General features: G+C 45.1%; 1 protein-coding gene across 1 annotated transcript in view; it reads left to right on the top strand.

Annotated features, from left to right (window-relative positions):
* CERS3 (ceramide synthase 3) overlaps positions 1 to 24,761 on the top strand; it is a 375,229-nt gene that overhangs the window by 309,124 nt on the left and 41,344 nt on the right. The window contains exon 7 of the mRNA XM_078683111.1: positions 2,222 to 2,350. Within this exon, the coding sequence (XP_078539237.1) occupies positions 2,222 to 2,350 (129 nt within the window). The remainder of the gene's footprint in view (positions 1 to 2,221; positions 2,351 to 24,761) is intronic.

Genomic DNA, 24,761 nt, shown 5'->3' with positions numbered 1-24,761 from the left:
GAAACGGTTTGTTCACTATTGTGCATCACAAAATATGAATACATCCTCTCCAACAGAACAACTAGTAAATTACTTATTATATTTACAAACAGCACAGTTAGCATATACCTCAATACGCCTACATTTGATCAGCCATTATAGCGTATCGACAAAACAGAACGCATCAGTCCCTTTTCCATATTCCTGTCATCAAAACCTTCATGGAATGATTAAAAAGATTCATTCCATCTTGAACACCACCTGTACGACAATGAACTTAAACACTGGATTAACAAGACTCATGGGACCAGCATTTGAACCACTACATGACTGTCCAATACAATTCTTAATGTGGAAGGTGACTTTCCTGGTAGCAATAACATCCCTTCGAAGGGTCAGCGAAATACATGCGCTCACTATTGAAGAACCATGTTTTCAAGTGCTCCGAGGTAAAGTGCGTTTACGCACAAACCCAAAGTTCTTATCAAAAGTTAAATCACCTTTCCACTTAAATCAAACTTTGGAGTTACCAGTTTTCTTCCCAAAACCAGAAAATGTAGCAGAACATGCCTGACAGCCTGACATACAGTTGATGTTAGACGTGCACTTCTTTATTATTTAGAACACACCAAACCATTCAGAAAAACACAACTGTTTAGATCTATCTCAAATCCACATAATGGTGATACTACCCATCATCGGGAATAGCACGATGGATAATCAAATGTATACAAATTTGCTATGCCAAAGCTAAAAGAGCATTAACAACCATGCCAAGGGCTCATTCAACAAGAAAAAAAAGGAGCAACAATGGCTTTTCTAAGAAATATTCCTCTCATTGACATTTGCAGTGCACAATATGGATAAACCCACACACTTTTACAAAACACTATTCTGTGGATGTACAAGCCATACAACAAGCTCTAGTTGAACAAACGGTCCTTCGAACATTATTTCAAACAAACGCACCATCTCATGCCTAAAGCACCAGAGGGAGGGGCACTGCATTAGTCTATGCATAGCATGTGTGTCTGCAGCCAACACATACTACAAATGGAGTTTGTTACTTACCCTGTAAGCATCTATTCATAGAGTGTAATGCTGCTGGTTCACATGCACCCTCACATTCTCTGGCCGGTATTAGATGGTGACAAATATACACACCATCAACCCCATGTTCAACAGCAAAGCTAACATAACAGACTATATCCTCAGTCCCTATATGGCAAGTAAAAGAAAACATTATATAACAAAGGAGCCATTGACTATGCGCAATACATTGAGGGAGAGAGTCAACATACTGCCAACCATAAAACTTCCTCGGGGAAAAACAACTTGCAGCGTCCGAGCCCAAAACTAGATTGCAGGAATATGCATAGCATGTAAATCTACAGCACCTCCCGCTATGAATAGATACTTACAAGGTAAATAACCTACACTTTATTTAGCGCTTACTACCGTTGATGAGGTGTTGCGCTCTTTGGCAAAATATAAATTATTATTGAGAGTGGTGGACTTGTGCAGCTGTTAATTGGAATGGGATAAAGGAGGGAAAAGTTTGGAGAGGGTTATTTGGGATTCGATAGTCATATGGGATGAGTCGACAGAGTGGATGTAGGGGAATAGTCTGAAAGAGGTTTAGGATCAGTCACAAAGTAGTGGTTTGAGGAGAGTCGTAAAGTAGAGAAAAAATATAAATTGTGGAGTAGTGGATATGTGTACCTGTTAGTTGGATGATTAGGATAAAGGAGTGATAAAAGAGGGAAGGGTCTGGAAAGGGTTATTTGGAAGCTTAGAATACTATGAGAAGTTTGGAATGAGTCCGAGAGTGGAGGTAGATGGTTTGTCACTGTAAAAATAGTACTGGCAACCACGAAAATGTACACTTCTAAAAACATTGGTTGAATTTCCTTATACTTTCTGTTGCTTAAAAGTTGCCTTCTGTGGCAGAAAATAGTTGCAATAATAAATGGCATTTGACAGTTGGAGAAATATGCCCTTCTCCCTGCACTTTAGAAGAGTGTGTATGTAAATGTAAACCACAGCTTGTTCTGTATGTAACAAAGCTACGTTTTCTTTCATTTAATTTTAGACTTGTGTGATTTTCACAAAGGTCCATTATATTTTGAAAAATAACTTCAAGGCAAAGTGTTTGACAAACATGCATTTCACACAAATGTTTTCAACATATTACCAGCCATCCGTTTCAAATTATTTGCGTGTTGTTTTTGTTTCCATTCAGGATTTTAAAGTGCAAGTAATCCATCACTGTGCCACCATTTTCCTTCTCAACTTCTCGTGGTGCGTCAATTACGTACGCGTAGGCACGATGACTCTGCTGGTTCATGACATTTCCGATTTCCTGATGGAGGTACTGTGCTAGCAGCCACTTTTCGTTCTTGTCTCCTAAACTGTTTTCAAATGTTTAGTTTTGGGACATTCAGAAAGCTTTCGTGGGAATGCATTCCGCCAGTTGTTTACCATTGGCTTTGTGGTTTGTAAGTCACATTTTTTGGCTTCCTATTTGGTGGCTTTATATGCCTTAGGATGTCCAGGTTCAGTTCACCCCTCCCAATGAGCAAAGCCTTTTCACACTACCTCTCCTTGTATTCTTCCATGAGTGCTTCGTTCTATAAATCTTGTTCTGATCTTGTCACGTTTACTGCCCTTTCAATGACAAAGGTCAATTGTCAGGCTTTGTCTTCTGAGGCAGCTTGGTGTTTACTTTTCTTTCTCAGACTTCAAAGTGAGAGAATTTAAGTGACAATCATTTGGATAGTGCGGGTAGAGGAAAGGTTCTTTTTCCTAGCACACAACATTTAAATAAACTATGAAAGAATATCAGACTATATCAGAATTAGCAAAGCACAAATACAGCACATGTTCAGTTAATTTTGACGTGTGTTGGAAACAAATACTTGAATGTGATCAAAACAAATCAATGCTCTAGATTATGCCATTTCCACACATTAACATTTGGGTGCTGTATAGTTTTATTTGTAAAACTGGATGTCTGTGAAAATGTAATGGTCATTTCCATTGAAAATATGTTGCCTATAATGGCAGTGTGTTACCACACCATGCATACTCCACACTACACCACTCCACTCTGCACCACTTCATGCCACTACACTACTCTGCACCACTCCACTTTACATAACGCCTTTGCGTCACTGCATTCTACTCCACTATGTGCCTCTCTACTCTGTGCCAATGCACTCTACGCGACTCTGCTCTACACCACTGCAATCTAGGCCACACCACTCTACTCTGTACAACCCTCCTAAACACCACACCACTCCACTCTACAACTCTGCACGATTGCACTCTATGCCAATGCACTCTACTCTGTATAACTCCACTGTACGCCCCTGCACTCTATGCCAATACACTGTGTTCCACTCTAATTTACTCTGCACAACTGCACTCCATGCCATGGCACTCTACACCCTTTTATACCATTACTCTTTGTCCATCCACTCTACCCTGCACCACAGCAGTCTACGCCACTTCACTCTACCCTGGACCACTCCACTCTATTCTGAAACTATAGTTCAAGTTCCAAAATTTATATAGCGCACTACTCACCCAGAGGGTCTCAAGGCGCTTGAGGGAGGGGGGTGCTTTACTTATCGAATATCCAAGTTTTTAGTTGCTTTCTGAAGGAGAGGTGGTTCTGTGTGAGGCGGAGGTGGGTGGGGAGAGAATTCCAGGTTTTGGCCGCTAGGTAGGAGAAGGATCTCCCCCCCCCCCCCCCCCCCCATGGTGGATATATGGATACGCGGAATTGCGGCGAGGGCTTGATTGGACGATCGTAGTTGGCGGGAGGGGGTGTAGAAGGATAGTCGCGTGTTGAGGCATTCGGGTCCTAGGTCGTAGAGGGCTTTGTGTGCGTGGGTGAGGAGACGGAACGTTATTCTCTTGTTGACAGGGAGCCAATGGAGGTCTTTCAGGTGTCCGGAGATGTGAGCTCGCCGAGGGATGTCCAATAGGAGTCTGGCTGAGGCGTTTTGGATGCGTTGGAGTTTTTTCTGTAGTTTGGCTGTGGTTCCGGCGTAAAGGGTGTTTCCGTAGTCCAGTCGGCTGGTAACCAGTGCGTGAGTGACCGCCTTTCTTGTTTCGGTGGGGATCCAACTGCAGCTTTTTTTGAGCATGCGTAGAATGTTGAAGCATGATGATGAGACGGTGTTGGCTTGTCTGGTCATCGAGAGGGAGGAGTCCAGGATGAATCCCAGGTTACGTGCGTGATCCGTAGGTATGGGTGCGGTTCCCAGGGCCGGTGGCCACCATGAGTCGTCCCAGGCAGAGGGGGGTGACCCTAAGATGATGACTTCAGTTTTGTCAGAGTTTAGTTTTAAACGGCTGTTCTTCATCCCCTCGGCTACTTCTTTCATTCCTTCGTGTAAGTTGGTTTTGGCGATGTTTGGGTCTTTGGTGAGGGAGAGGATCAGCTGGGTGTCGTCTGCGTAGGAGATGATCTTGAGGTTGTGTAGGCGCGCGATGGATGCGAGGGGACTCATGTATACGTTGAAGAGGGTGGGACTGAGTGATGATCCTTGTGGTACGCCGCAGATGACTTCGGTGGCCTCTGATCTAAAAGGGGGAAGGCGGACTCTCTGGGTTCTTCCGGTGAGGAACGAGGTGATCCAGTCCAATGCTTTTCCTTGTATTCCGATGTTGCTGAGGCGTTGTATGAGGGTGCTATGACAGACTGTGTCGAAGGCTGCGGAGAGGTCAAGTAAGATGAGGGCAACTGTTTCTACGTTGTCCAGTAATGTTCGAATGTCATCTGTTGATGCTATGAGGGCGGTTTTGGTGCTATGTTTGGCTCGGAAGCCGGATTGTGAAGGGTCGAGGGATTTGTTGGATTCGAGGAAGGTGGCGAGCTGACTGTTGACGGCTTTCTCGATGACTTTGGCAGGGAATGGGAGGAGCGAGATGGGGCGGTAGTTCTTAAGTTCAGTGGGGTCTGCTGTGGGTTAATTCAGAAGGGCGCTGAGTTCTGCATGTTTCCAGTTTTCCGGGAAGGTAGCGGAGTTGAAGGAACAGTTGATGACATCGCGGAGATGAGGTGCGATGATGGAGTCTGCTCTGTTAAAAATGTGGTGGGGACATGGGTCGGTTGGCGATCCTGAGTGGATGGAGTTCATCAGGCGGACGGTGTCTTCGGTGGTGATTGGGTTCCAGGCACAAAGGTTGTTAGAGTGCAGTTTTGGTTCGGAGGTGGGTGGGGTGGACTGGTCTTCGGACTGGTTTTCAAAGCTGTTATGTATTTCGGCGATTTTGTTGTGGAAGAATGAGGATAGAGAGTCGCAGAGGTCTTGGAAGGGGGTGACGTCGTTGGTGCCGGCGGTGGGGTTGGTAAATTCTTTGACGATGTTGAATAGTTCCTTGCGGTTTTGGGCGTTGTTGTCAAGTCGGTCCTTGAATGCTGATTTCTTGGTGGATCGGATCAGTTGGTGGTGTTTGCGGGTGGCGTTCTTGAAGGTGGTCAGGTTATCAGTGGTTCGGTTTCTTCTCCAGGTTTTCTCGAGAGAACGACAGAACTTCTTGGATTTCTTAAGGTCATCGTTGAACCAGGGGGCTTTTTTGCTACCTTGCTTGATTAGATGGTTTTTCAAGGGTGCTAGTTCGTCGGCGCTGTGGGTGATCCATTGTGTGAGGTTGGTGGCTGCTTGGTTTGGGTCTGATGATTTGACAGGGGGGTTTTGGTGAAGCGATGTGAAGAGCTGGTCGGTGGTGATTTTGTTCCAATTTCTTCGAGGAATAGGTTGTGGGGAGTTGTGGGTCGTGGTCTTTTTGTAGTTGAAGTGAACGCAGCTGTGGTCCGTCCAATGGAGAGCTGTGGCGTGATCGAAGGAGATGTGCTTGCTGGAGGTGAAGATAGGGTCGAGCGTGTGTCCGGAAAGGTGGGTGGGGGTGTCAACAAGTTGTTTGAGTCCGATATTGGCCATGTTGTCCAGAAGGGTGGGGTGTTACTGTCGTTTTTCTTTTCCAGGTGGAAGTTGAGGTCTCCCAGTAGAATGTAGTTCTCGGAGGGGAGGGCATGTGGGCTGATGAAGTCAGCGATGTCTTCGCTGAATTGTGTGCGGGGTCCTGATGGTCTGTAGATGAGGGTGCCTCTGAGTGTGGTTTTGGGGTCGGTGTGGATCTGGAAGTGAAGGTGTTCGGCGGTAGCGATGTTGTCGTCGGAACTGGTCGTGATGCGGATGGTGTTCTTATGGACGATGGCGATGCCTCCTCCTGCTTGGTTGGTGCGATCTTTTCGGATGTACTTGTAGGCGTCCGGGATGGCTATGGCGATGTCGGGCGCTGAAGAGGCGTTCATCCATGTTTCTGTAAGGAAGGCGATGTCCGGCGAAGTAGTGTCGTGTAGGTTCCAGAGTTCAATGGAGTGTCTGTGTACTGAGCGGGTGTTGAGCAGGATGCACTTTAGGTGGTTAGTGTCGGAGCTCTGTTTGAAGTTTGTGGATTTGGTGTGGGTCCTGATGCAGTCGAACTTGCAGGAGTGGCAGGTGAAGGGTCCATGCGTGTGTCCTGGGGCAGCTTGGTAGCATTGTGGTGTGCGGCCGGGGTTAAGGGCTGAGAGGGTTGCAGCGTCGTACGTAATGCGGGAGGAGTGGATTTTGCGGGTCCAGGCGCGGACGGGCGTAGACGGGCTTACCTTTGGCGCACCTTCGGCGCGCATGGGGCGCGACCGCTGCGCGTGAACGCTGCGCGCAAAGGCATCTGTCATATGTGGATAGTGGAGATGGGAGGGGCGAGGGAGGAGCAGCTGGGAGGCGGGAGCGGGGTGGAGAGCCGGGCAGGGAGGCACAACAAACACCAAAATGGCTGCAAGCCAAAAGCGAAACTGGATTGGGGCACAACCTAATAAGCGCTATGTAGTGGGCAGTGGCACCGGCACCATAAGGCACAAAAGAATTATACAGGCAAAGGCAGCAAAGCACAATGGAATGCTAGTGAATGCGCGCTTCCGCAAAATAGCGCTACGATACAATAATTCACAGCAAGCAGCACTAATGATTGCAGGACCAAAGCGAGCTATCAAGAACAATCTAAGCAATGCGAATTATTAAAGATCAATCTGAGCAATGTGAGCTTATGAAGAGCAATCTGGCAGTGAAGCGCTACGATACCACAGGGAGCAGCGTGTCTACTCTGCGCTACTGCACTCTACTCTGCCCCATTCTGCACCATTGTAGTCTATGCCACTGCTGTCTACATCACTCTACGCCACTGCACTCTACACCACTGAACTCTACGACACTCTACTCTTCAACACTGGACTCTGCCACTGAACTCTACACTACTGCATTCTATGCCACTGCACTCTAGCATCCCACTGTATGCCACTGCAATGTGTCCCACCCCACTTTTTTGCCACAATACCCTCCTCTGCACCACTGCACTCTACACCATTCTACTCTGAACTCTACGCCATTAGCTCTTGCGTAGAAGAGACTTATTGGCTCTTCCAATACTTGTTTATCATGATCCTGATCCACACCAGAGAATTTAAGTGTATGGTAGTGAGTTTTTTAGTATAGACCCTGCAAACATAATTGCCTAAATTGTTTCTGAGAACTTGGGGCTAGATGTACGAAGAATAGTAATAGCGATTACCAAATAGCATTTTTTGCGAATAGATATTTGGCAATCGCTGTTACTAATGTACAAAGGTGTTATTTAGTCCGTATTCCTAAAATAGTGATTCGTAGTGGGTCGGAAATAGACCTACCTACCTCATGAATGGTAATGAGGTAGGTAACAATTTGTGAACCACTACGATTTGCTACCGTCACAAGGATGGTGGCCTGCTGAGGTCAGCAGACTATCATGTCTGTGATTGCTCTTTTAAATAAAGCATTTTTTTAAAACAAAGCCCATTTTCCTTACAGCAAAACGGGCTTTGTTTAAAAAGAAGAAAATGAAACATTTAAGTTTGATTTTTTTCTATTCTCAAAGGGAAAGGCCTCCCCACATGAGAATAGGTTACAACGAACTTTAAGTTGGCGTTAAAGTGTGAAGGTTTCACGACTGCATTTCAGTCACAAAACATTTCATACATACCAATGCGAATTGGTATGTGGAAGGGACGCCCTAAACACACCTCCTAATGCCAATTCACAAACCCAAATTGCGATTCAATAACAGGTTACCGAATTGCAATTTGGCCTTAGTACAACCGAAAAGGCATTTTTACATTTGTAAATGACCCGATTCTGCAAATCTGGTCGTTTGCCAACGCAAACATGTTTCCTACAACTATCCCTTAGTGTGGATTTGTTGCTGGTGAAAGGCGCCAGACTTGGAACACATGGCGAAGATGTTGTGTGACCACAAGTTGTACTTTCAGCCAGCCCTGAAATTTTAGACAGCACCACTTTGTATTCCTTGGTTTGCAGTTGCTTGCTAGTACTATACATATGGGCCTGTACATGTCAGATACGAAGTTCTGTAGGTTAAAACCTGTGGCGGCGTGACGTGGGACCTGCTGGTAGCTATGTAGCATGATGTTCTGTAAGCAGTTCACCCGGACCCCGTGTCCTCTAGAGTCTATGAACCATGGCTATTCATACAGCACACAGTATGATCTCAGCATGGCATTGCATCACCTTTCACCCCGAGTGGACCCAGAGTGTGTGGCATGACGGGGCGTGGGCAGGCCGGCCTTCAAGAGTGTGCTTGCTGTGCCCTGCTCAAGAGGACAGGGAGGTGCCGCACCCCTCCTGCCAGGTTCTGCTGGGCGCCCAGCCAGGGCAGCTGGCACACATCAAGTGCAGGGCCGGAAATGCAGCGAGGGAAGGGAAGGGTGGCAGATAAAGCCCCGTGTGATGTGCAAATGCGCGCGGCCCTGGAGTGACTCACTGCCACGCTGGGCACCTGCCAGGCGTTCAGGGCACGGCTAGTCAGAGGCTCTCTTGTGAGCCTGTTTCGTTTGCTTAAATCCGCCCTGCTGGCAGCCGTTATTTCTTACTAACTTTGCACAAGGATCGATTTTTATCACGAGATAAATCACCAAATGCAATTAATCAGTGCTTCGTTACACAGTATAAGACTCCTTACATATGGAAAGTGTCACATGTTTTACATGTATGATAAACAAGGGGGTGACAATCCTGCATATAGTACCAAACCATTCAACAAACGTTGACTAATCCTTTAGGCGTGCCTTGTGTAATGTGCAATGCTTAATTTGTAAAAGAAGAAGTGCAGGTGCTGAAAATGTTGCCAAGGAGGCCACAGATCACTTCTTCCTCCGGTGAGCCCCACTTTCAACACTCTCACTGCCTCAGTCTCTATCTTCTAACCTTGATCTGTTTTCTGTCCCCTACGTCTTTGCTCTAAGAGTCTATCCTCTCACCTCTCTAATTGTTTTCTATCATCTTTGTCACAACTGGTGTGTTTACTTATATCCTGCATTCCTGATTTGCCCTCTATTCATTCTACCCCTGCCCTTTTTCCTCTTCACTTTTATCCATGCACTGCTCTCTCTACCCTCGATCTTGGCTCTTTACGATCACTCTTCTAGCAGTGATTAGCTCTGTCTCCGTTTTATCATTTGTCTGCTTTTTTTCATCTGTCCTGTCCTCTACATCCTTTCATTCTATCTTCTCTCTTCTTAATGCTCTCTTCTTCACATCATTGCTGCTTTCTCTTTGTATCTTCTTCTACTTAGCTCCGTCTTATCTCTCTCCTCTTTACTCCTGCTCTCTCTCTCTCATCTATAACACTGCTGCCTGTGACCCCTGTCGTCAGCCTGTACATGTCCCTGCTATTTTGAACTCTGCGTTTTCGTGTTGTCTTTCCTAAAGAAGAGGAAGATGGCATGTGTTTTTCTTTCTTACCTACACCGAGTGCAGAAACAAAATGTACACCAAATCAAAATTCTTTATTTGCATCTATTAATCAGTGCAGTATAACTGGGTTATTTGCAGAACAGGTAGCTGCTCGAACACAGCAGGTGATGTCACTACCAGTGCTGCCTGTAATTAGTAGGTCCAGGGATGGCGACGGCATTGGCATTCACTGCTCAGCTTGTTGTAACCCTGCCTGCTACAGCACAGGCCTTGTCCCCAGCCGTAATGCTGCCAATGCCGGTAATTACGGCTGTGGTGCCTACTGGACCCACGCACGCTCAGCAATTACCATGCTGGGGTGCAGCGCACAGATTCTACTGGTGATGACATGGCGCACAAAAGTTGTGTTGGGCGACAGCCGCATCGAGCATGTTGAGGATAGCAGCAATGCAGGGCTGCAGGATATGCTACTCTGGCTACACAGCAAGGGGAAGTCCACACTTACTTTCGTTTATTCTCCCCAAGAGCCCTCACTCCAAGTTCCAAATGCGCTCTTGCAGCTTCCTTGCCTCAACTCCGTCTTGAGCCACCTCCCAGCTACAATTATCCAATGGGAGGCTTAGGCTCAGGCAGTGGCATGGTGCAGCAGACTCTGGCAATAGAATGCAAGACATACTTTGGCGATGACTTCTTGGATTTGTGATCGGCGAGATTACATCATCACTAGCTTGGTGATACACAATCATGCCTGCCTGGACAGGTGTATGCTGGCCTGTCTATGAACATTTACCAGCCAGAAACCATGCAATGTATGTTATTCTTTTTATTTTGAATTTGAACAATTACCTGCAGGGTCAGAAATTGTAGCCCCGGCCCTGTGAAAGAAGTACAGGTGCTGAGCACCTGAAAGTGATAGAGCGCGCGAGGCCACCCGACCAATAGTTTTCGCCGTTTCCGGCTTCAGGGCCCATATACTTTCAAATCACCATATACATCGATCAGGTGACTTCACGAGCTCTACCAAGTTGATGTGTGTGTGTTCCCTGCTAATAATTTTCAGTGCACCCGACTTACCATCCACCGATGCGGGTACCTAATGACCACAATGAATCAGGGAGCTAGCTGTAAAGGAAAGGCAGCAAAATACAAACCCAAACAATAACATTCAAATACTGTTTAAATGACCACGGACAACTGGAAGTTTTAAAATGTTTATCTAAAATTCATTATTTTCTTGCATGAGGTACAGTAAAATAAGGCAATCAATAACCAAGATAACGTAAATTATATAGGCATAAAGAAATAATGACAGGGTAATCATTCAAATGTAATATGAAATGCAGATGGAAAATACTATAAAATCTCAGAAATGTTTAAGCATGAACAGTTTATGCATGAATAACTATGGGAGGGCCTATAAAGAGTAACACGCTTCACTTAAGGTGAATGGGCCTTTGAACAATCTAGGCAATGAAGTTCTAGACCATATCATAAAATTACAAACTGCAATGCAAAATATAATTTCTAACCAGTGAGAAGACATAGGAACAAAACCTTTGAAAAATATGTAATTGACTTTCAATAGTTGCGGAAAGGCATGGAAAATGTAACATATGCAATGATGAACTTTATTAAAGCAAAAGTTAGAAATTCAGAAGGTGCAAGATTTAAGAGTTTCAGAGCAATATTTACCTAGAAAGGTGTGGAAACCAAACCCTGGCCACGGGTCAGTTAAGGACAGGAAACCCTCAAGGAAGGATACCCCTCAAAGGACAGCAGGTGCAGAATGGACACCCAGGACAGAACAGGATACCCTCGGAATAGAAATCAGGACAGGACCCTCAGGACAGGACAGCAAACCCTCAGGACAGGACCCTCTTCAGGACAGGACCGGAACCCACAGTTCGGAAGCAACGCCTGCGCTCCACCCGCTCTGCAGCTATCGATCAAGACCCCGATTGGGTCAGCGAACTCCCAGCTAAGTGCTTTGCCAGCACTTTAAGGTTCAGTAGAACCTCAGTCTATGGTCAAATTCGGACAGAGTGCTTCGCAGCGCTCTGTATCTTCAGTCACCTATTGAGTGCGTTGGGTCAGTGACAGGTCAGCTAAACCAGACAAGTCGGACGGTTCACTAGGTGAACCCAGGGTAGATATACAGTTTGGGGACAGTGTACCACCCCCCAATGTTGCAAAGTGTCAGAATCCCTTAATTTCGATTGGTCCTAAGGTAGGATTTGGGTAACACACCAATCACGACATAGTGTTTCAAGCCTACATTTGCATAATAGGGTACCGCCTAACTAGATTGGGGTTCTCATGAGAACTGGTGCAGAAATACAATGGTAACTTTAACATTGTTGCTCTGTGAGCACATATGATTGGTTCAGCCGAGTTTTCGGGTCGTTTCTCAGGAGCATCTTGCTCATCACTGCCAACTGGCTGTGTTCCATCAGTCAAGGTCTGTCATGCCTCGGCAAGTCGCGCAGGCGCAGAGGGACCTCCAAGATGGTTCTCGGCACAGACAAAACCCCATTCCCCGCGGTACATGAAAAGTAAGCGAAAACAAATTAATACATAGTAATGTCATTATGAAAACACATCACAGGATTTATACTTTTAACTCATCATCAAGAAATAAAACTATTGCGTTTAAATGTTAGCCACATTGATACAGTCACGAGAGCAGTGGCACGAGCAGTACCACATGATAAGCACAGCTATGAATTACGCATGCGCATAACTTTCCCTCCACTTCTGCAGACGCGTCAGGACACGTGAGTGTGGCTGACGCATGCGCAGTAACTAAATACAAGCGGCGTCCATTTTAGATGACTCGAGTAAATTATTTTAGTAAAACACATGTGCAAGCTTCACGATCCTTATCCAAACTAAACATAAATGTTAGTAGAACATACACTTGTTACCGTATTACACATAAACGAGGTTCTTGACTTCGGCAAGCCGCAAAATATGCGAAGCTTTGCTTCATCAATCCCCTCTTTGATGATATTTACTATCATCACAAATTATAATGGAACCAGATGCCAACTTTCTTTCACACTTTATAAAGTTCTATCTCTTCCAGCAACCGTTCTAACTTTTCTCTCTCAGTTTTAGTAGGGTGAGAAGTCTTCACCTTTTTGTATATCTGATCATTCACTTCCTCTAATTCAATCTCATCCACACTTCGTTTCACTCCTCTTGCATTTACCTCGTGCTTTTTGGTGCGCTTGCGGTATTTACAGCACAAGAAAATGGAAAGTATAATAAGACCTATAATACCAATTGGCATCAGAATTTTGAACAATAAGCTTTTACCTATGCTAGCAAGCCAATGACCTACATTTGAGAGACCATCTACCAGTCTCTTCCAGGCACTATCAACCTCGAGTGGTTTGAGTTCTTTTGCCAAATTAGTAATGTTTTTCACATATCTTTTGATCTGTACACTTTTATCCGGAATATAAGTGCAACAATGTTGCGCCTTCAACATCCGGCAGACTCCGCCCTCTTTCGCTAATAAGGTGTCAAGAGCAAGTCGATTCTGCAGAACCATTGATCTGATCGCAACCATTTCAGTATTGACCAGCAGAAATCCATGAGCTGTTTCAGTAGACAGCACATCCACTATAGTAGACAATTTGCAAATTCTGTGAGTGTTCAGAACCACTCCCACTCCAGGTATCAGTGCACTGAAAATACTACCCATAATTTCACCTATACTTTCTCTTTTACTACGCACTAAGCCATTAGTATCTTCATTGCTTCCAGCTTTCCCATTCACATGGTATATTTTCGGGAAGACAATGCCAAAGTAGCAGCTTCCATACCAGTGATCCGGCAATTTGAAATAAGCCTTGTCCCCACAAATATAATAAATTCCAGGAAACACAGGCTCTGACCCATTTTTGAAACCCCAACCTCCAATTACCTTGTAATTATGTTCGCATTCACTGGAACCAATGAAAACATTATTATAATAGCTAGTCTTCTCGCGGTGAAGACATAGCTTGCCTTTCTTTTCAAAATCCAGCAACAGAGCAGGACCCGCTCCACCAGATGAGGTGCCTTCCATGTTCTCTGCCCACTTTGGCTTTTTCTGACTTTCGTCATTAGCCTTCTTTTGAATTTTAATTCTTCTTTTCTCTGCCATGTTCAGGAACATCTTTTCCTGCTCACGCAAAGAACAAGTCAAGTTATCTCTGTGTGCGTCTGCTATGTCAATGTTACCTATAGTCAGAAAGTAGTCTCCCATATATCTTATGGTGTCACTTTTGGTATGTACAGGATTCAAGTTCCCACGTATAGGAAGTTCAGAAAAGATCACGTCATTGTTAGAGTAATAGTACTGTAACGGTCCTCTTTTGTAAAATAAACTAGCTAAAATGCTACAGGAGATTCCATATGTCAATGGCAGGTGATGGTATGTCACGCCTTCAGCCACAGAAGTAGGTAGCTTCATGCAGACATAGCAATCTTCAATTTCCATAGTCTCTACATAGTGTATTAACAAGTTTGCGAAAACATTTAAGTGTGTCTTGTTCTTAACTCCATGATAATGTAGTCCTCCCTCATCTGATGCTTCTAAGTTCTGTTTTGTTTGCCTCAGGGCTCTTTCATGTCTTGCTACACTCTGTGTTGTTAGCTCCTCACTGTCAGTATTTACAACTTCAGTAGGGACAATGTTAGTATCTTTACTTACAGCAAAGGGAATGAAAATTGTTAGTCCTATCCAGATAACTATCAGTACTACTACACTACATATACACACCTTGCAACACGTCTTAAAACGGCTGCAACTAGGTCTACCATTCACTGTTGAATCAGACATTTTGGCTCAGAAGGAGTTTCTCGACCCCTCTTTTTGGCTTTACACAACTAGCTTACTTTGTGCAAATTCACGGTGGTTCGTCTTCTTCTTCAGCTGAGTACTCAGGGACGGGCTCTCCGTCGCTCACGTCAGTTATATCAAGATCTTCAAGTTCTTCCAAAACCAGTGTCCATTCAGGAGACTTGTACTTTTTGTTTTGTCTTTTTATTCGTTCACTCCTTCTTTTGGAAGAGTCTTCTTCTTGCTCTGCTATCCGAGCACTTCTTCTTGCTTCTGCACGTTTTTCTTCCACTGTCTTTATCCTTAGTCTCAATCTTTTTACAAACCTAGGCTCAAGGTTGTTTCTTTTCTTTAGTCTCTTAGTCGGTACTTGGACTTCACTTTCTTCTCTTATTCTCTTGTTCTCTTTATCTTGTGGCAATTCTTCTCCACTTTCTTCTTCTACTTCCCCTATCTGGCTAGTTCCAGGGCTAGCATCAAATTCTTCTGCCTGGTTGCTAATCTGGCCTTGTTCAGGAATATTTTGTTTTTGGCTTTCGATTGTCTTTGTTTCTGTTTCTGTTTCCTGAACCCGTTCTTCTAACCCTCTCTGATCCTGTTCAAGCACTTCGATCTCTTGATTTTCTTCTGCTCGAACTATCACTCTATTTCTAGTCTCTCCTTTATCTGCATCAGGTGTTAGCGGTGGTGTATCGAACACCTGCTCTGTCCCTGTCTGACCTTCTCCTTCCTCAGTTTTGATGTGAATCTCAAGCGGCTGAGGTTCTTCGCCTGTGCCTTGCTTTTCCTGACTAGTCCACTCTCTACCTTCACTAAGTCGCTCTCTTGTTCTGATAGGATCTTCGGTCAGATCAATCATCGGTATCCATTCTTCTGGCCATATGCTTGGCAGCTCGTCTTCAGCTACTCCTGGCTCAGTTTCCTGGACCTCTTCAGCAGGCTGGATTCTTGGCAGTTCGTAGTCAACTACTCCTGGGCCAACGTCTGCTGTTCCTGCAACCTGACTGGTGCTGGGCTGCTCGTTGTCAGCTGCTTCTGGACTGGCTCCTGCAGGGTCCTCTGCTGGTTGCCCTTCTTCTGCAAATTCTTTGTCTGGTAATACCTTCTGGGTGTGTCCAGCGTGGATCCACTGGGGAACACCTGCGACCTTCACTGCAGTGGTTGTTACCAGGATTACTTGGCGTTTCTTTCCCCACCTTGGTGCCAGACAATTAGATCGAGTGTGCTTCTTTATTTTGACCCAGTCTCCTGGAACCAAGTTGTGGAGAGGAGTCGTTGGATTGAGGATGCCGTCGTCTCCAATCTGGCGAGAGATAGAACGCACTTGGTCACCCAATCTTCTGCAGTATTCAAGCACCAAATCATCAGTAATACTCAACAGTTTGCTTCCTGGCACCCATGCTTGTCTCATCACTCTTCCCATAATGATTTCATGGGGACTTAGGCCTGTCTTGCGGTCAGGAACATTTCTCAGTCCCATTAGGACCAGAGGCAGGGCCTTCACCCAGGTCATGCCAGTAGCATCTGTCAGCTTTGCTAGTCTGTTTTTTATAGTTCCATTTACTTGTTCCACTATTCCAGAAGCCTCTGGGTGGTATGCACAATGGAGTTTCTGCCTTATTCCAAAGGCCTTACAGAGTTCAGCCAGTATTTCATTCTGGAAATGTCCACCCTTATCTGATTCAATAATGTATGGTATTCCGAATCTAGGTATCAGTTCTTTTAGTAAACACTTCGCTACTGTCAGTGCGTCACTTTGGGGAGTAGGGTAAGCTTCTACCCATTTTGAAAATACGCAAACAATGACAAGGACATATCGTTTCCCTTCACAACGGGGCATGGTGATGAAATCAATCTGTATCCTTACAAAGGGACCCCCTGATCTCCCAATCTTGCTCAGTTCAACCATTGTCCTCTTGCCTGGGTTCATCTGTTGACATGACAGGCACCTCTGGCAGAGGGACTCTGCTACCTTCCTGAACTTCTTACTGTACCAAGTCTGTTGAAATACCAGAATCATGGCATCCCTACCAATGTGTGATCCTTCATGTATTAATCTTGCCATTGTGCCAAGCAAGTGTCGGGGTAACACAGGCATACCAGTTGGGCCCAAAATCACACCATCCACACGTCTCGGTCTACACCCATCCTCCTTCCATTTCTCTCTTTCTTGCCAAGGAGCCGATTCCTGCCACTCTCTCACTTCATCCCATGTAGGCACTTCTTCAAACACCTGAAGCTGGCAGCTGGTTCCTGGCCCCCCTCGTTTTGGATTTACAATATACCGATCTTTGGCACACCATTGGGCCACTCGATCAGCATAATCGTTTCCCAGTGATACTTTGTCCATGCTCTTTTTATGAGCAGCACATTTTACCACTGCCAGTTCTTTGGGCAACTGGATGGCCTCTAAAAGGTCATGAACAACCTTTGCATTCCGAATGGGAGTACCTGAGGAAGTCATGAATTCCCTCTGTAGCCACAATTGGCCAAAGTCATGCACAACTCCATAACAGTACTGACTGTCAGTATACACTGTTATGCGTAAGTCCTTCCCAATTTTGCAAGCTTTTATCATAGCAATCAATTCGGCTACTTGTGCAGACTTGATGTTATATAGGTAACCTGCTTCTTCAATTTTTGTAAAAGACTACTGCATAAGCAGCACTCAGGCCTCCTAGTTCATGTCTTAGACAGGAACCATCCACAAATAGTTCTTTATCATGTTCAGGCAACGGCGTTTCTTTTGTGTCTGGGCGTGGTTTAGTACTGAACTCTGTCAGGTCAATGCAGTCATGTTCATCATCATCCCCACCTTCCATTTCCAAGGGGTCGGGGAGCAAAGTGGCAGGGTTCAGAATACCGCACCTAACAATGCTTACATTTGCTGCACCCACAAGAATCCTCTCGTATTTAGTCAGCCGACTAGGGGTGAGATACTGCGTTTTAGTTCTGGTCAATAGAATTACTACTCCATGCGAAACATACACAGTCACAGGATGTCCCATGACAATGGACTCACTTTGTTCTAAACTTGCACAGGTAGCAGCTACTGCTTTCAGACAGCCTGGTAACCCAGCAGCTACTGGGTCCAAAGTGGCAGAGAAATAGGCCACAGGCCTTCTGGTCGTGCCATGTTCTTGAGTCAGGACTGACAATGCGCAATTATCGCGAGTGTCACAGAATAAGGCAAATTCTTTGGAATAATCTGGCATTCCCAACGCAGGGGCTGTACACAGACAGTTTTTCAGTCTTGTGAAAGCCATTAGGCTTTCATCGTCCCACTCTACAATATCTGGCATTCCTCTCGTGGTCATTTTTATCAAGGGCCTGGCTAAGGCTGCAAATCCCAGAATCCACTGCCTGCAGTACCCTAATACACCCAGGAACATTCTGACATCTTTTTGAGTACGGGGCAACTGCATCTTTTGAATTATTCTCACTCTTTCTGATGTGACTTTTCTGACACCCTTTTCTATTTGGTGTCCTAGATATTTCACTGATTTCGCACAGAACTGTAGTTTGTCAGGGGCCACTTTATGCCCTTTCTCACACAGATGATTTAGGAGGGCAATGGTGTCAACTACACAGTCCCTATGACTTTTAGACGCCAGTAGAAGGTCGTCTATGTACTGCACTAACACAGAGTTCCCAGGTAAGATCAAAGTCTCTAGACATTTTTTCAAGATCTGATTAAAGATAGAGGGGCTCTCTGTATACCCTTGAGGGACCCGGTTCCAACAATACACGTGACCCTCGAAGGCAAAAGAGAAAAGAAATTTGCTGTCGGGGTGCAGGGGTATCGAAAAGAATGCATGACATAAATCAATCACAGTGAACCATTCAGCATCCCAAGGAATCTGGTACAATATCACTGCAGGGTTCGGGACAATAGGGCAGCAAGGAACTACAATTTTGTTAACCTTTCTCAGGTCTTGCACTACCCTATACTTGCCACTAGGCTTTTTGATGCCCATAATCGGTGAGTTGCATGGGCTGCTCATCACTTCCTGTATGATGTCTCCTTCTAATAATTTTTGTATTTCCAGAGTGACACCTGCTTTCACTTCAGCATTCATTCGGTAGGGCCTAGTGTTAGGATATACTGCATTGTCCTTGATGGCTATCTGTATGGGGTCCACATCTTTCATCAACCCCACATCTTTTCCAGTGAAATCCCACACCTCTGGCTTTACTGCTTCCTGGAGTTCTTGGGGCAAGTCCTGCAGGGTCAATCTTTTAATTTCTGAGTCAGGTCTAAGTAACAATAATTTATAAATGCCATCTTCATCTGGGGTCTGTATTTCAACACCTTTTGGTGTGCAAAAGATGGTACAGTTCATTTTGCACAGCAAATCACGACCCAGTAGATTCACTGGACTGGTGTCACAGACGACAAATCCATGCATCTGTTTAAAATTTCCAATTGAAATCTCCATTGGTTCGGTAACAGGAGTACTAATCAATTGATTAGATACACCCACTACTTGGATATTTTCTCCCGAGAGGGGTAGGTTTGGAACGTCCACTGTTCTTACAGTAGAACGGGTAGCGCCAGTGTCCAACAGAAAGGTGACATCATTTCCGTCAACCTTTCCTTCAATATATGGTCCAGACTGGTCTACCGGCAAGGAAGCGCCAAGTACGCACTCCTCGTCCTCCCCTCTCAGGCCCCGTCAGTCCTGATCATTACAAAGGAAGGTATCATTTAGCAGATACTGCGAAGTTGCTGTATTTCTGTTCTCCCCGCTTTCCCAAACTTCTATCTCCTCACCCTCTGCCTGTCTTCCCCTGTATACCTGTTTGGGTGCTCGAGGCACCTGAACTGTTTTTACCTGGGGTTGAGTCTTTCTTGGTCTTTCTTTCTGCGTCTGTGGAGTTAAATCAGGAGTTTTTGCATTATCATCTAATAATTGGGGACACTCGTTACGCCAGTGTCCAATTTCGCCGCACTGATGGCAGGGAAATTTCTTCATAGCCTCTTCCCTGCTAAATTTGGGCCGGGGCTTTCCTCCACCCCCTCCCCCAGGACTTTTGTTCTCAGCATTCTTAACCATGTTACTCAATTGTTTTTCCTGCTGTTCTGCGAGCTTCACCTGAGCCCACATCACCTTTTCCTTAAGGGCCTTTTTCTTTTCTGCCATCTCGTCCTCGCAGTACTTAGCGTACCGCAGGACCTCATCCATTTTCTTAGTATGCCAACAGATTTTATTATCTTTTATCCACTGACAAATTTCAGGTCTTAAACCATTTACAAACCTGTAAATAAAGTGCGTCATGTCCTTCAAATCGATGTTATCAATACCACTGTATGTTTTAAATACCTGCAATAACCTCTCATAGAAGGAGTGCACTGTCTCGTCCCTTTCCTGTGTTGTTCTATCTATTTTTTGTCCAATCAGTTTCTTTTGCGGGCACCTTTTCTTTCAAATGCTGAATTACCTGCTCATATTTTCGCATGACATCCTTTGATGGCTCCCCTGTTTCCTTATTTCTTGGGTACTCCTCACTGGGCCAGTCTATGGCTATTTTACACTGGGTCCACAAATCTACCGGAACCACAATGTCGAAAAACCCATCCAGGTCTTTCCACAGACATTTCTGTACCTTCACGAACCTCTCCACCTGCCTGTACCAGTCAACTGGTTTCTCTCGTAATTTTGGAAAATCGTTCGTGAAGGACACAATATCCTGCCTAGACCAGGGGACATGCACATATTTCCCTCCTGGAACTTCGCGCATGGGGCATAACTGCTCAGGTTTTTCTACCTCCCTTAAAGCAAATTCAGGAGTCACTTGTCGGGAGCGAACCTCTTCTCTCTTTTTCGCCCACCTCCTTCTCCATCTTTCCACATCTCCCCATTTCTGCAGTACCCCCATTAATTCTTTAATCTGCAGCTTTTTTCCCGCCACATTCAGGTGCTCTATATCTTTGTCTGAGAAGTCTGCTCTGTACGGTTTCTGTAAGGGCTTGGATTTTGAGATATCTACCCCCATACTAACTGCTGTTTCGGTCAGTTTTTCGTGGAGCACTCTGGTGTTCCTTGTAAAGCTTTTACATATGAACGACAATTCTTCTTCAGAGTAAGTGTTCAATCGATCCAACCCCACATTCCCTGCCATTAATTCTTCTATTTCTACCCTCAGCTTGTAGAGGTCTAAAGGTTTCGTTTGTGGAGTTTGTTTTTCTAATTCACGACTCCAACTTTCAATTTCATCCGGAGTTACCAGAGAGACATTCCTAGTACCTGTTGCTGTCTCTAATTTAATTTCTTTTGTATTAAAAGGGTTATATCTCTGCTGCAATCCCTTTCCGGTCGGTTTGTTTGGCAAGTCCAAGAACGCAACTTCAGACTCGCACTCACTGGACTGATCATCTATGATTATCGGTTCCTGTCTCGGGGGTGCCATGACTGGGGTCATAACTGGAGTAATCGGATTTCCCTGACCATTTCCGTATAACGGGACCACCGGTCCAATAGTTACTGGAATAGTCAATGCCTCAGGACTGGTATTTAACTGGGAGATTTTCTGAATTATTTCTGTCCTTTGTCTAGTTAGAGCCTCTTGCTCTTTTTCCACTAGTATCCTTCTTAAAGTTGTGTCATGTAATATCTGTGGGGTCAATGGAGGAGTAAAACTCGGGGCAGTAGGATGCGTTTCACTTGGTCCTCCACCATAATTTGGTTTCGGGAATAAAGTCCCAGTATTAAAGGACCTGCGCTCTTCCCCATATGGAGGTTGAACAAAAGGCAGTCCTGAATTCGATGGTTTCTCTTCGCTTTCATACAGGGGTCTGGGAAGGAACATTTTTGTACGTGAGTAATTTTCTTCCTGACCTACGGGCACTTTGGGATATATATCCCTTGTTTCCGTCGGTTCGGGTTTCTCAAAATAGGGTAACCCTTGACCACCCCCTCCCAGTCCTAGGGACCTGTCTTCTTCCTTGAGGAAGTGGCGTCGGGGAGCATCTCCTACACTGGAAGGACGGGTTCCCTCATTATAAGGTGGTGGACTTCTGGTACAAATGTCATCTATCAATTCATCATCTGATTCCCCCGGGGCCCCCCAATGCTTACACTTTTCAGTACTTTTCTCACCCGCTGCAGGGTTATGACATGCCGGCATCATGGGGAACAGACCCTCAACAATCATGCTCTGCCTCCACTGTTTCATCCTTTTATCCCTGGACTCCTGTTTCTGCCTGGGGTACCACTTGGTCAAACCCTTGTCCATTCGGGGTCTTTCTCTTTCAAAAGCCTCAATCTCCCATTCCTCTAATGCCTCATACTGCGTTAGTCTCGGTCTGGGATGCAATTCGTTCATCCGAGTCCTTAAATTAAATAGGATCCTACCATTGAAAGTACCATCTAACGGAAAAGCCAATACTCCGTCATCTTTTGTGTACTTCACCCAATTCTCCAACCACACACAGGTATTGTACCCTCGGTCAAACATCATGAATGAGGCAGGAGTATTAGGTGGTGGGACAAGAACACCTTCTCTAGATTTAATCGGTTTGTCCGTTTTAAAATAATTTTTCACCTTACTTATAAGGGACATTTTTCTCTTTGTTCCGTACATAATATCGTATCTATTAGTCTTCCACTGATCCCTTTCAAACCCTAGGTGCCTTGGATCAGGTCGAGTTCCTGTAGTCTGCGAGTGCCACATACGACTTCTCCGCTAAACTTTGTTTACAAACTACCTCCAATCAGAACGCACTTCAGAAATTCGTGCAACCAATGGGTGCGCGACTCTAAATAATCTCGGCCAATGGGTGCGCGGCCCCTTCGTGAGATAGTTCCCACGCTCCGGCGCTCACCCCTCCTTTACAAACTCAGCTCCGCTACCCGCCCGCTGCTTCCACCAATCCCAGCGCGGCACAGAGTGACGTCAGAGACGCTTCGCGGCTGACCCCCTCCCTTCACAAGGTAACGGAAACTTTCTTTCTTTTAAAGTGCTCAGTGCTTGGTTATTTTACAACAAATACACATTCGCCACAGTGCTCAAGTGTCTAGACAGAGAAAGAATTGTTTTACTGCAAGTAAACTACTTCCATTTACTTTTCACTCGCTGCGGGCAGATCTCTTCCGCCTACCCTTCACTCTAGCATCGGTGAACCTGTTATTCCCCTAAACTCATCCACTTCTTTCCAGGATATAATCCGAGTTTAAGGTTTCTCAGCGGACCCCTCTGCTTTCACGCTAGCTCCGAGGAACCTGCTACTCTTCCGATGTGACCCTTACTAGGTTACGCCACTATGGGAATTTTGCCAATGAACCCCGTTACTGTCATTTATTCACACATGTATTCAGAAAAACCCTAGTTAGTGCTTCCCGGTTATCCTAACCTGCACCTAACTTTCCTCGAGCCTGTGACCTCAGGACAATGGATTCTATTCACCACTTGCCCTTTCAATTCCCCGGGGAGTTCGGACAACATGAAACGATACGGTTTACAAATGCATGGATTAGTACATATAACAATATAAGAACAAGAATAATAACAATGCAAAAATTCATGAGTTTCAGCAGCGTATTCACAAGAGAATGATCAGGTCTCTTAGAACAGCCGCTCATCTAGCAGCATCAATATACTAGCAGCTTCCGACTCAACTAGTCCAACTAATCCCTGCCTTACTCTCAACTAGTCCCTAACCATCCTCTAGCTACCAGAAAACTGATAGAGCGCGCGAGGCCACCCGACCAATAGTTTTCGCCGTTTCCGGCTTCAGGGCCCATATACTTTCAAATCACCATATACATCGATCAGGTGACTTCACGAGCTCTACCAAGTTGATGTGTGTGTGTTCCCTGCTAATAATTTTCAGTGCACCCGACTTACCATCCACCGATGCGGGTACCTAATGACCACAATGAATCAGGGAGCTAGCTGTAAAGGAAAGGCAGCAAAATACAAACCCAAACAATAACATTCAAATACTGTTTAAATGACCACGGACAACTGGAAGTTTTAAAATGTTTATCTAAAATTCATTATTTTCTTGCATGAGGTACAGTAAAATAAGGCAATCAATAACCAAGATAACGTAAATTATATAGGCATAAAGAAATAATGACAGGGTAATCATTCAAATGTAATATGAAATGCAGATGGAAAATACTATAAAATCTCAGAAATGTTTAAGCATGAACAGTTTATGCATGAATAACTATGGGAGGGCCTATAAAGAGTAACACGCTTCACTTAAGGTGAATGGGCCTTTGAACAATCTAGGCAATGAAGTTCTAGACCATATCATAAAATTACAAACTGCAATGCAAAATATAATTTCTAACCAGTGAGAAGACATAGGAACAAAACCTTTGAAAAATATGTAATTGACTTTCAATAGTTGCGGAAAGGCATGGAAAATGTAACATATGCAATGATAAACTTTATTAAAGCAAAAGTTAGAAATTCAGAAGGTGCAAGATTTAAGAGTTTCAGAGCAATATTTACCTAGAAAGGTGTGGAAACCAAACCCTGGCCACGGGTCAGTTAAGGACAGGAAACCCTCAAGGAAGGATACCCCTCAAAGGACAGCAGGTGCAGAATGGACACCCAGGACAGAACAGGATACCCTCGGAATAGGAATCAGGACAGGACCCTCAGGACAGGACAGCAAACCCTCAGGACAGGACCCTCTTCAGGACAGGACCGGAACCCACAGTTCGGAAGCAACGCCTGCGCTCCACCCGCTCTGCAGCTATCGATCAAGACCCCGATTGGGTCAGCGAACTCCCAGCTAAGTGCTTTGCCAGCACTTTAAGGTTCAGTAGAACCTCAGTCTATGGTCAAATTCGGACAGAGTGCTTCGCAGCGCTCTGTATCTTCAGTCACCTATTGAGTGCGTTGGGTCAGTGACAGGTCAGCTAAACCAGACAAGTCGGACGGTTCACTAGGTGAACCCAGGGTAGATATACAGTTTGGGGACAGTGTACCACCCCCCAATGTTGCAAAGTGTCAGAATCCCTTAATTTCGATTGGTCCTAAGGTAGGATTTGGGTAACACACCAATCACGACAGTGTTTCAAGCCTACATTTGCATAATAGGGTACCGCCTAACTAGATTGGGGTTCTCATGAGAACTGGTGCAGAAATACAATGGTAACTTTAACATTGTTGCTCTGTGAGCACATATG

This window comes from Lissotriton helveticus, chromosome 3_1 (genome assembly GCF_964261635.1).
Source record: "Lissotriton helveticus chromosome 3_1, aLisHel1.1, whole genome shotgun sequence".
Classification (NCBI taxonomy): Eukaryota; Metazoa; Chordata; class Amphibia; order Caudata; family Salamandridae; genus Lissotriton; species Lissotriton helveticus.
The sequence above is the reverse complement of the archived record's forward strand: the minus strand, read 5'-3'. Positions and strand labels throughout refer to the sequence as shown.